The 14,217-nt window shown below is 42.9% G+C and overlaps 1 protein-coding gene across 1 annotated transcript; it reads left to right on the top strand.

Moving 5' to 3' along the window:
- Positions 1-151: 151 nt before the first annotated feature.
- On the top strand, positions 152-14,173 carry LOC139469430 (protein prenyltransferase alpha subunit repeat-containing protein 1-like). The gene is made up of 7 exons (XM_071251598.1): positions 152-219; positions 1,747-1,916; positions 4,609-4,684; positions 5,590-5,694; positions 6,268-6,577; positions 7,839-8,065; positions 12,994-14,173. The coding sequence occupies exons 1-7, from the start codon at positions 152-154 to the stop codon at positions 13,289-13,291; spliced, it is 1,254 nt and encodes a 417-aa protein (XP_071107699.1). The 3' UTR covers positions 13,292-14,173.
- The last annotated feature ends 44 nt before the right edge of the window (positions 14,174-14,217 follow it).

The raw sequence follows: 14,217 nt of genomic DNA, 5'->3' as shown, positions 1-14,217 counted from the left end.
GTTAAGTCGGATTTATTTCGATATCAAAGCAATATCGAAATAAATATTACAAAGATTGTTATATAAAATGTTAGTTTTAGGAGTTACATTTTATTGAAACAAATCATTAAACAATGTCCATGTATACTGTCACGTGATGCAAACAAACAAAATGGCGGATCAAAGAGGGGCACGACTTTTTGCAGACATTAACAGTTGCTTCAGGAGAGATCCATTGATGTATGTTCACCAGATCGCAATTGCCATTATATATTTCCAAGTATGTAAAGTGTATGTAAAGAATGTCTTAAGAAAACGGAATTTAGATTCTATCCTCCAAAATAAATCACCCGTCTCAAATACAACACGCAATCAGCTGATGACATAAAGATTGACTTGAGTAGATCTAGATCTATAGGGTGACTAAAGTAACACATCGCTGTCGAAGTTACTACAACTTTTACATACCTAACGTATGTACCATAACAAAAGCGCCGATTTTCGGACGCATCACAGTTGCGATTCACACCGCACATACCTCGTTTACAGACTGAGAGATCAGCTGAGAAAGTCAATCGAAAGTATTGTAATTGAATAATCTTATGGATTTATCGTATGGTGAAACTTAAGACATTTTCAAAAGTACTTATTCCTGAGATGCAGAATTTGTTTCTTATAATACTTGGTTGTTTCATGGTTGTACAGTCAGGACTGAGGTGAAATGTATTTTTTTGACATAAAGTTATGTTGTTCATAGACATATATAGATACGTCTTTCGTGGTTCCAAAGTTTTTGTTGGCTCAAAGTGATAATTATTCATCAATTATATGGAAAGTGATCATGAAACAACCGGCTTCACAGATCTTGTGTGCCTCTTCGATCCTTAGGGTTAGTGTTAGGTTAGGGTAGGTTACATCCAACACTATGCATAGGCCATGGATCCTCTTTCTGATCAAACATCCCTTTACGATCCTCAGGTTTAGGTAGCCGTTTCCCACAAACACCCCTTTACCAGTCTGATTAAAATCGGACCTTATTTCTCGCTACCTCTAAACAAAGATCTTAGGACATTCTATAACAGGTTATGTCAGAACTACCTTTTGCAAACTTTGACCGACTATTGATGAGCATGTTGAAGTGACTAACAAGAAATCAACAATAGCCAATCAGAAGGCAGCTTGCTCAAGCTATACGGCACTAGTTTCCTCCGATTCCAGACTATGCTTTGAAAATTATTTTGATTCAAAATTTGAAAACTGAGCAAAAGAACATTCTGGAATGTCTAATAGATGCTCTCGACTGTATGGCAGTACTTCCCATGGGCTATGCAAAGTCTCTTCCATTCAGATGTTTATCCCACTGATGAAAGGAGATAGACGATTATTTTAATGGATTCAATCGTACATCCTGTAACTGGCGTTCAGAATAGCCCTGACATTTATGATAAATGCTCTGTTCATTGCTACGTAAACTCGATAAACAATATATCAGACTGTATGAGTGAGTAAAAATATAAAGTTCCTTCCTTGATTGGAAGAAATTATCATATAAACATTGTTGCATTAGATTGAGATACTGTGATCAAACTGAAATACTGTTTGAAGCAATTGTAATCCCAACACGCTCACTCATTAGACATGGTAAACTTGACCTTGACAAGGTTGCTTTTGCTGTAAGTAAAATACTGTGAATACAATAACACTTTAAGGTTGACTTGAAGACATGACATTTCTGCCTGTTCTGTGACCTTACTGTTTCTTTCACAGAGATGAATACGACTTCTTGCCAGTGACAGAGCCAAAACACAACAAGAGCCCATTGGTTGTGGTGGAGCACAAGCTAGGCCTAGAGGCATGGTGTGTTAAGATCCTTTTCCGCTACTGCTATGATAGGCTTCTGGACTGGAGAAGCAGGGAGGGACAGGCCAAGTTTGCACGTGAGTATACACACAGCCTCTGATCGACAGCAATAGAAACTAACTGCTTTAGTCTTCTTGTCCTTATAATATAGAAAAACCCTTAAAACCAGCAAATTTCTTCTTGTCCTCATGATAGCTTAACTACTGGGCAGATGGCAAGGACTACAGGACGAGTGCCAATTTCTAATGCTGGATCTATTGATAGGAGTGAGTTGTTGAGAGCAGGGCCAAAATGTTAAGAAAGGCAACCTACCTCGGCTTGGTGACATGACATCTACTTAGCGATAACATCAGTGCAATCAAACCTATATTACATGATTGTGAGAATTAAATACATAATCATGTGGCATGTATAATGGACAGGTGCTCTCTTTACGAAATATACTGATTGATTGACTGGTGCAGTGTGTCATGAAGTACATTGTATGTCTAATTCAAGATTAAACACAAGCTGTGCCATCACCCACTGATCCACTGACCATGATGTCACTGTTACCCACACCCACTGATCCACTGATCATGATGTGACTGTTACCCACACCCACTGATCCACTGACCATGATGTCACTGTTACCCACACCCACTAATCCAATGACCATGATGTCACTGTTACCCACACCCACTGATCCACTGATCATGATGTGACTGTTACCCACACCCACTGATCCACTGATCATGATGTCACTGTTACCCACACCCACTGATCCACTGATCATGATGTCACTGTTACCCACACCCACTGATCCACTGATCATGATGTCACTGTTACCCACACCCACTGATCCACTGATCATGATGTCACTGTTACCTACACCCACTGATCCACTGATCATGATGTTACCCACACCCACTGATCCACTGATCATGATGTCACTGTTACCCACACCCACTGATCCACTGATCATGATGTTACCCACACCCACTGATCCACTGATCATGATGTCACTGTTACCCACACCCACTGATCCACTGATCATGATGTCACTGTTACCCACACCCACTGATCATGATGTCACTGTTACCCACACCCACTGATCCACTGATCATGATGTTACCCACACCCACTGATCCACTGATCACGATGTCACTGTTGCCCACACCCACTGATCATGATGTCACTGTTACCCACACCCACTGATCATGATGTCACTTTTACCCACACCCACTGATCCACTGATCATGATGTCACTGTTACCCACACCCACTGATCCACTGATCATGATGTCACTGTTACCTACACCCACTGATCCACTGATCAGGATGTCACTGTTACCCACACCCACTGATCCACTGATCATGATGTCACTGTTACCTACACCCACTGATCCACTGATCAGGATGTCACTGTTACCCACACCCACTGATCCACTGATCATGATGTCACTGTTACCCACACCCACTGATCCACTGATCATGATGTCACTGTTACCTACACCCACTGATCCACTGATCAGGATGTCACTGTTACCCACACCCACTGATCCACTGATCATGATGTCACTGTTACCTACACCCACTGATCCACTGATCAGGATGTCACTGTTACCCACACCCACTGATCCACTGATCATGATGTCACTGTTACCCACACCCACTGATCCACTGATCATGATGTCACTGTTACCCACACCCACTGATCCACTGATCATGATGTCACTGTTACCCACACCCACTGATCCAATGACCATGATGTCACTGTTACCCACACCCACTGATCCAATGACCATGATGTCACTTTTACCCACACCCACTGATCCACTGATCATGATGTCACTGTTACCCACACCCACTGATCCACTGATCATGATGTCACTGTTACCTACACCCACTGATCCAATGACCATGATGTCACTGTTACCCACACCCACTGATCCAATGACCATGATGTCACTGTTACCCACACCCACTGATCCACTGATCATGATGTCACTGTTACCTACACCCACTGATCCAATGACCATGATGTCACTGTTACCCACACCCACTGATCATGATGTCACTGTTACCCACACCCACTGATCCACTGATCATGATGTCACTGTTACCTACACCCACTGATCCAATGACCATGATGTCACTGTTACCCACACCCACTGATCATGATGTCACTGTTACCCTCAACCACTGATCCAATGACCATGATGTCACTGTTACCCACACCCACTGATCATGATGTCACTGTTACCCACACCCACTGATCCAATGACCATGATGTCACTGTTACCCACACCCACTGATCATGATGTCACTGTTACCTACACCCACTGATCCAATGACCATGATGTCACTGTTACCCACACCCACTGATCCACTGATCATGATGTCACTGTTACACCCACTGATCCAATGACCATGATATCACTGTCTCCGACACCCACTGATCCAATGTTAGTGTGAAGAAAATCAACCACAGTAGAAATGTCAGTTTGTAAAAATGTAATTACAATTTCTTTTAGTTTTAAAGATTCAAACAGCCATACATATTTGCATCCCTACGGACTCACAATGTGAGTTATTTGATGTATTCTGAGATGTATTCTGCTTCATGCCAACCTCCAACTGAGGCCTTCCCCCATCATGTGAATTTCTTTCCATATTAGAATTAGAAAAACACTTTCAAGGTGTTCAGTCACTCATTGCTCAAGGTTTCCTGCAGTTCTTAGGAGAATTACATTCTTCATCATTTACATATGATATTTGTCTCTCACAGATCCTCAGGAAGTTTCCGGTCTGTCAAGAGCTGTTCTTCTTATCCAGCCAGATTGCTACACAGTCTGGAATATTAGGTAACTATGGAAATACTGATATATAGATCTTAAATACCTTCTGTTATCTTCAAACCTATGAGGATATTAGCATGTTAAATACATCATCATGACCAAGAGTTTTATGTCTCACACAGTATTTGTGTAGAAGAAACAAGATGTTCTATATGCTTTAAGAGGACGCCATCACATGGTACACAAAGGCTAGAAGACCTTAAGCTGCACTGACCTAGATGCGTATGTGTGGAACTTCTTTTTCACACACAATGCATCTTGATTGAACATGTCTTGCAAAACAAAGACGTATGGGCAGCAAAACAATGTGATGCTAAAAACCTTGGTTGATATAAAGGAGTGCAGGGAATGAGTGCCAAATGGCTTTCTTAAAATATTGAAATGATTATCTGAGATTACTTGATCATAACATTGCCAATAGTTTGTGAAAGTTATTATTCGTAGTAAAATACTATTTTTTCCAATCATTTCATCAAAATTCTTTTCCGTTATATTATTGGGTATGTTTTAACCTAATCATCGGTAGATTCGGAGACCATGTGTGTACAGCTGATTGCTATTTCCGGCTTAGTTTACGAGACAATAGACACGGTAATCTTCAACACTGCATATAAAACATGCCTAGTATAACAAGACATACAATCAAAATGGTAAATCATCATGTCTTGTGATGTTTAATTACAAGTTTCACATTTTCATTGACAAAGTTTGTTATAGCGTTGTTCATTCACCTCAAACTATACGATGTAGTTTTTTTACCAACAGAAAAAGAGTTTGATGAAAGTGTAACCCATACATAAGTCAATGCCTTGCTACAGAATCTTTTTTCTGGCCCTCAAAATTTGGCTTATCTACGGTCATGTAGGTTATGATGAAATTCATGAATGTTAATCTGTTGTTCTTTTTTGTAGGAAGGACCTTGTGGAGTATGGGGATGTAACAATTGCAGATGACTTGAACTTAGGATCCTTAATTCTGTCTAAACATCCTAAGAGTGCTGAAACATTTATACACAGGTAACTTGGTTGTGGGGATTGTGGAACATAAGGAACATACTAATTCTGCACTAAGGGAACTTGTTTCACCATGCCTAACTTTCCAACTTAACATTCTCCATTCTCTCTTTTGACAGTTGAGATTGCCGAAGCAGTTTTGTGCAGGACATAAGCAAAATTTTGGATTTTTCCCATATGGAATCGGTAAAATACACTGCAGTAATTCAAATTGTGAATTAGAGGGTGGTTCTCAATATAACTAATTTTGCATTTTAGCATGTGAATTAATTGTTTTTCGTATTTCTGTCTTACTTCAGATATTCCGGTTTTGAATCCAACTTTTGTATTGAAGCACATGTCTGACAGTTTTATGCTGGGACTGTCTGTTCACCGCGGACCTATATAACCGTGGACATGGATAAATATATCAAAATTAATTTATAAAATAATAGTTTTCCAGCAGTGCATGAAAATTGGCTGCCAAATTTAACGAACTTACCTGCATTATATTGATAATTCTTTAACGTGGAATTCAGCATGGACTTCACACTGATATTACTCACTACTCATTTGGTCACACAACATGTCTCCCAGGCGATGGCTGCTACACAAGCTTCTCAACCAGTGTCTTGCCTCCAGTAACGACAGCAACACCAGTAACAACAGTTGCCAGCAAGATGGCTGTGTCAACATGGACGCTATTGGCGTGGACCTCCTGCCCCAGGTGGACAACCACGCCCACAACAATCACATGCTGCAGGTGGCCGTCGACAGGGATGTGCAGGGACAGATACAGCAGGAGCTGAGTGTGTGCCGGCGTGCGGCGGACCGCTACCCCTGTAACTACCATGCATGGAGCCATCGGATCTGGACCCTGCAGCACTGCTATCATTGTTCAATACGGGTACGTGATCCGTGTTCTGATACCAGTTTAATTTGGGCTGGCTAAAACGATCGATAATCAGAATTATCGTCAATGGGAAGAAATATTAACGAATTTCGTTATGAAATTGTTGTCATCGATAGTAACTTACATAATTTATTGTGGTGAAATTGAGTGGGCTCAATTAGTCTGGAATTAGCTTTTCAGGAGGGAAATTCTTTGCTTGTTAATTTATAGGGAAAGTCTACAGCTGAAGTAAAGATCAGTGGTGTGAGAGTGTTACTGATGCAGTTTGGGATGCAGACAGGGCTCTCTTGATTGGATTGATATTTTGTGCCATGCTGCTAATAGAAATCGGTGCTTTTCAGATGCTTTCAGTATATAAGTTACTTATGCTGGTTAAATAAGGTTGCCAGAAAACTTTAAACAAGACTTAAAATCTGAAACCATAAAAATAATGAGTCCATTCTTTGAGCTTTGCCATAAGCACCTTCGAGCAGTGAAAGAGAGCTCAAAAAGTTATGCTTTTGATCATTTACAAAGATCTGACAGGGAGAATATCTGATCTTATAATGTATGCTAAGATGTGCCATGACTTTGAGCACCATGAAGATGTCTTGTGTAGAGACTGCCTCTGTTGCCTAGTGGATAGGGCATGGGCCTGGAAAGCGGAAGGTCGGTGGCCTTGTCTTTACCCTGCCTGGTGCTCGGTATTAGGAGGATAAAAGGAGGACTGGTCCACGTGTCCACAAACATCCACATAGGTCCCCACACAAGGAAACACATGCATGCACACACACACGCATGCGCACACACATACAAACATGCCCTCACATGCAACACACACCCTCACGCACCCCCTCATGCACGCAACACACTCATGCAAACATGCACACATCACTCGCGCACACACACACACATACACCCTCACAAATACACACACACACGCACAAGCACACACACACATACACCCTCACAAACACACACACACTCACTCACAAATACACACACACACACACACACACACACACACACACACACACACACACACTCACAAATACACACACACACTCACAAACACACACACACACACTCACAAATACGCACACACACACACACACTCACTCACTCACAAATACACACACACACACACACACACACACACACACACACACACACTCACACACTCACACACTCACACCTCACCTTGACATGAGTGTGGGTGAGATGTTTGCGTACTGCTGATAACCTGTATGATCTCCCTCCCCCTCCCTGCCTACAGGTCCTCCTAGCAGAGCTCCATGCAACACAGTCCTGGGCTGCTAACCACATCTCCGATCACAGTGGCTTCCACTACCGCCAGTTTATCCTCAACCAGCTGCTCCAGCAGGCCGACATTCTCAGGGACAAGTTCTGTACTGACGCCCACAACCTCCTAGAGAGGGAACTTGAGCTGATCCTTGATCTCATCAACTCCTACCCCGGTCATGAAGCTCTGTGGTATCACAGGTAATGTCCTTGATCTCATCAACTCCTACCTCAGTCATGAAGGTCTATGACATGTAAATGTCCTTGATCTCATCAACTCCTACCCTGGTCATGAAGGTCTCAGGTATGACAGGTAATGTCCTTGATCTCATCAACTCCTACCCCTGTCATGAAGGTCTCAGGTATAACAGGTAATGTCCTTGATCTCATCAACTCCTACCTCGGTCATGAAGAGTTCTCTGGTGTAATGTCCTTGATCTCATCAACTCCTACCCCGGTCATGAAGGTCTCAGGTATCACAGGTAATGTCCTTGATCTCATCAACTCCTACCCCTGTCATGAAGGTCTCAGGTATAACAGGTAATGTCCTTGATCTCATCAACTCCTACCCCTGTCATGAAGGTCTCAGGTATAACAGGTAATGTCCTTGATCTCATCAACTCCTACCCCTGTCATGAAGCTCTCTGGTGTAATGTCCTTGATCTCATCAACTCCTACCTCGGTCATGAAGCTCTCTGGTATCACAGGTAATGTCTAATGTCCTTGATCTCATCAACTCCTACCCCGGTCATGAAACTCTCTGGTATCACAGGTAATGTCTAATGTCCTTGATCTCATCAACTCCTACCCTGGTCATGAAGCTCTCTGGTATCACAGGTAATGTCTAATGTCCTTGATCTCATCAACTCCTACCCCGGTCATGAAGCTCTCTGGTATCACAGGTAATGTCTAATGTCCTTGATCTCATCAACTCCTACCCCGGTCATGAAACTCTCTGGTATCACAGGTAATGTCTAATGTCCTTGATCTCATCAACTCCTACCCTGGTCATGAAGCTCTCTGGTATCACAGGTAATGTCTAATGTCCTTGATCTCATCAACTCCTACCCTGGTCATGAAACTCTCTGGTATCACAGGTAATGTCTAATGTCCTTGATCTCATCAACTCCTACCCTGGTCATGAAACTCTCTGGTATCACAGGTAATGTCTAATGTCCTTGATCTCATCAACTCCTACCCCGGTCATGAAACTCTCTGGTATCACAGGTAATGTCTAATGTCCTTGATCCCATCAACTCCTACCCTGGTCATGAAGCTCTCTGGTATCACAGGTAATGTCTAACGTCCTTGATCTCATCAACTCATACCCCGGTCATGAAGCTCTCTGGTGTAATGTCCTTGATGTCATCAACTCCTACCTCTGTCATGAAGCTCTCTGGTGTAATGTCCTTGATCTCATCAACTCCTACCTCGGTCATGAAGGTCTCTGGTGTAATGTCCTTGATGTCATCAACTCCTACCTCGGACATGATGGTCTCTGGTGTAATGTCCTTGATGTCATCAACTCCTACCTCAGTCATGATGGTCTCTGGTGTAATGTCCTTGATGTCATCAACTCCTACCTCAGTCATGATGGTCTCTGGTGTAATGTCCTTGATGTCATCAACTCCTACCTCGGTCATGATGGTCTCTGGTGTAATGTCCTTGATGTCATCAACTCCTACCTCAGTCATGATGGTCTCTGGTGTAATGTCCTTGATCTCCTCAACTCCTACCTCAGTCATGATGGTCTCTGGTGTAATGTCCTTGATGTTATCAACTCCTACCTCGGTCATGATGGTCTCTGGTGTAATGTCCTTGATGTCATCAACTCCTACCTCAGTCATGATGGTCTCTGGTGTAATGTCCTTGATGTCATCAACTCCTACCTCGGTCATGATGGTCTCTGATGTAATGTCCTTGATCTCCTCAACTCCTACCTCGGTCATGATGGTCTCTGGTGTAATGTCCTTGATGTCATCGACTCTTACCTCGGTCATAATGGTCTCTGGTGTAATGTCCTTGATGTCATCAACTCCTACCTCAGTCATGAAGCTCTCTGGTGTAATGTCCTTGATGTCATCAACTCCTACCTCGGTCATAATAGTCTCTGGTGTAATGTCCTTGATGTCATCAACACCTACCTCGGTCATGATGGTCTCTGGTGTAATGTCCTTGATCTCCTCAACTCCTACCTCAGTCATGATGGTCTCTGGTGTAATGTCCTTGATGTCATCAACTCCTACCTCGGTCATGATGGTCTCTGGTGTAATGTCCTTGATGTCATCAACTCCTACCTCAGTCATGATGGTCTCTGGTGTAATGTCCTTGATGTCATCAACTCCTACCTCGGTCATGATGGTCTCTGATGTAATGTCCTTGATCTCCTCAACTCCTACCTCGGTCATGATGGTCTCTGGTGTAATGTCCTTGATGTCATCGACTCTTACCTCGGTCATAATGGTCTCTGGTGTAATGTCCTTGATGTCATCAACTCCTACCTCAGTCATGAAGCTCTCTGGTGTAATGTCCTTGATGTCATCAACTCCTACCTCGGTCATAATAGTCTCTGGTGTAATGTCCTTGATGTCATCAACTCCTACCTCAGTCATGAAGCTCTCTGGTGTAATGTCCTTGATGTCATCAACTCCTACCTCAGTCATGAAGCTCTCTGGTGTAATGTCCTTGATGTCATCAACTCCTACCTCGGTCATAATAGTCTCTGGTGTAATGTCCTTGATGTCATCAACACCTACCTCGGTCATGATGGTCTCTGGTGTAATGTCCTTGATGTCATCAACTCCTACCTCGGTCATGAAGGTCTCTGGTGTAATGTCCTTGATGTCATCAACTCCTACCTCGGTCATGATGGTCTCTGGTGTAATGTCCTTGATGTCATCAACTCCTACCTCAGTCATGATGGTCTCTGGTGTAATGTCCTTGATGTCATCAACTCCTACCTCGGTCATGATGGTCTCTGATGTAATGTCCTTGATCTCCTCAACTCCTACCTCGGTCATGATGGTCTCTGGTGTAATGTCCTTGATGTCATCGACTCTTACCTCGGTCATAATGGTCTCTGGTGTAATGTCCTTGATGTCATCAACTCCTACCTCAGTCATGAAGCTCTCTGGTGTAATGTCCTTGATGTCATCAACTCCTACCTCGGTCATAATAGTCTCTGGTGTAATGTCCTTGATGTCATCAACTCCTACCTCAGTCATGAAGCTCTCTGGTGTAATGTCCTTGATGTCATCAACTCCTACCTCAGTCATGAAGCTCTCTGGTGTAATGTCCTTGATGTCATCAACTCCTACCTCGGTCATAATAGTCTCTGGTGTAATGTCCTTGATGTCATCAACACCTACCTCGGTCATGATGGTCTCTGGTGTAATGTCCTTGATGTCATCAACTCCTACCTCGGTCATGAAGGTCTCTGGTGTAATGTCCTTGATGTCATCAACTCCTACCTCGGTCATGATGGTCTCTGGTGTAATGTCCTTGATGTCATCAACTCCTACCTCAGTCACGATGGTCTCTGGTGTAATGTCCTTGATGTCATCAACTCCTACCTCGGTCACGATGGTCTCTGGTGTAATGTCCTTGATGTCATCAACTCCTACCTCGGTCATGAAGCTCTCTGGTGTAATGTCCTTGATGTCATCAACTCCTACCTCGGTCATGGAGCTCTCTGGTGTAATATCCTTGATGTCATCAACTCCTACTTCGGTCATGATGGTCTCTGGTGTAATGTCCTTGATGTCATAAACTCCTACCTCGGTCATGATGGTCTCTGGTGTAATGTCCTTGATGTCATCAACTCCTACCTCGGTCATGATGGTCTCTGGTGTAATGTCCTTGATGTCATCAACTCCTACCTCGGTCATGATGGTCTCTGGTGTAATGTCCTTGATGACATCAACTCCTACCTCGGTCATGATGGTCTCTGGTGTAATGTCCTTGATGTCATCAACTCCTACCTCGGTCATGATGATCTCTGGTGTAATGTCCTTGATGTCATCAACTCCTACCTCGGTCATGATGGTCTCTGGTGTAATGTCCTTGATCTCATCAACTCCTACCTCGGTCATGATGGTCTCTGGTGTAATGTCGTTGAAGTCATCAACTCCTACCTCAGTCATGAAGCTCTCTGGTGTAATGTCCTTGATGTCATCAACTCCTTCCTCGGTCATGATGGTCTCTGGTGTAATATCCTTGATGCCATCAACTCCTACCTCGGTCATGATGGTCTCTGGTGTAATGTCCTTGATGTCATCAACTCCTACCTCAGTCATGATGGTCTCTGGTGTAATGTCCTTGATGTCATCAACTCCTACCTCTGTCATGAAGCTCTCTGGTGTAATGTCGTTGATGTCATCAACTCCTACCTCAGTCATGATGGTCTCTGGTGTAATGTCCTTGATGTCATCAACTCCTACCTCAGTCATGAAGCTCTCTGGTGTAATGTCCTTGATGTCATCAACTCCTACCTCAGTCATGATGGTCTCTGGTGTAATGTCCTTGATGTCATCAACTCCTACCTCGGTCATGAAGCTCTCTGGTGTAATGTCCTTGATCTCATCAACTCATTTCTGCCTAGTTGACAATGCTGAAATGTTTATGTTGTACCCATCATTATCTGTATTTAAATATAGGCTGTCTATGAAAGGGTTTGTTTGAAGTCCATCACTTTTCCCAGTACTTAAAGCCCCACCCTGACTACAAATAGTCTGCAAGGTGGTGTTTTTTCAGTTTCAAACAAGGACTGACAATGTTAACACAACCGAGTTTCAGGAGAAGCTTTTTGAAAACCATAAGCAAACAGGATCACCACTGACCATCAAACTTCATATCAACTTGAATGACAAACCCTGGATTCCACAAATGGCTCCATATCTAGATATAAGTCAATAATTTTTTCTGTAGTTTAATCATTAAAAATCTAATCGATCATGTTTGGCGTCGGCATCAATCACAGTGGGCGGAGCTTATTTACGGTTGGGCTATAAATAGCAAAGCACATGGTCGTAGAAGCTCCGCTCACTCAGAGTGCGGTAGTTCCTACCGCAGATGCCCCTTTAAGTAAATGTTAGTTGCAGTTTCCTGGGGAACCATTGATTCTCTTTCAGAAAATTCGTCTTCCATTCGCTGCATCATTCCCTGAGTAAGACTGTCAAGAGCTCCTCCCACTCCCAGCATATCTCCTTGCTTGACAAGAACGGAAGCTTGTGTTCCCATGACAACCACGGAACCTCGTACACAGATGAGCATAAAGGCCAGAAGAAGTTCAAGTCAGAGAACAACGAGCAACAAGGGCTGGTTCTGAGGGAGCTTGACTCTGTGTCACACAAGACAGCCCCAGACTCTCACACTAATCACCTAGCAACACGCTATAAAGAATGGATTCAACAATGTTTTAGTCATTAGGAATGTGTTATGGAATAATATATACTTTTTAACTTAATCTTATGCATTGATTGGAAAATGAAGTTACAGTGATATTAAAGGGCATGAAGGGTATGGCTTGTATTAGGGAATTGTTGAAATCATTCTGTGATGTTTGTATTGCTCTGTACATGCGATACTGTGGAAATATTCCGAGGAATTATATGCTTCCTGGCATTGGTAGAGAAATTACTTATCGAAAATGTGAAGTGAATCCAATTAATGGCAGATACATCAGTGCCATCAATAGCTCTGAGTTACTGTTGTCATTTAGGTTAAGCCTTTAATATGTATGTGATAGTGTTCCTATCACCAAACACAAGCTGGCAGAGTGTCTGTCCAACCCTCTGCTGTCAAGACTTGCTGCCAGACCTAAACTAAAAAATCTCTGGACATCTCTCAAAAAAAATGGATCGGAGAAATAGATCAAATATGTTTTCAAAAAACATAAGCTTATTGACCAGATACAGATTTAATATGTTTCTTCTTAGATGACCAGAGTTACAAGTCCATTATACTTGCCATTTCTACTGAAACAATACTGGATACAGTGATATGCAAACAAAAGTTCTATTGTAAAGCCTGCTTGACTTGTCTTTGTAAAACCTTAACACACACAAGTTTCCATTTGTGTCCCCCAACTGATCCCTTCCTTCATGCTGGTGAGGTGCTTCTGAGTGACCATGTTCTCTGGCAGGGGCCAGGGGTCAATGCATCTTGTTGCCATCAGAGCAGATATGTTTGATTTTATGTTAAAGAAGCTGTTGGTTGGGGTAGCCTAGTGGCAAATGCGTTCGCTCGTCATGCTGGAGGCCCAAGTCGGTACAACTTGTTACGGCCGTTCCTGTAACACCAGCTTCGGGGGGACGCTGACCATCTATTATGGTTTAGTGAGCATATGTAGAGTT

The sequence above is a fragment of the Haliotis cracherodii genome, unplaced genomic scaffold (assembly GCF_022045235.1).
Source record: "Haliotis cracherodii isolate W230 unplaced genomic scaffold, xgHalCrac1.p SCAF_1, whole genome shotgun sequence".
Lineage (NCBI taxonomy): Eukaryota > Metazoa > Mollusca > Gastropoda > Lepetellida > Haliotidae > Haliotis > Haliotis cracherodii.
This window is presented reverse-complemented; position numbering and strand designations above follow the sequence as displayed.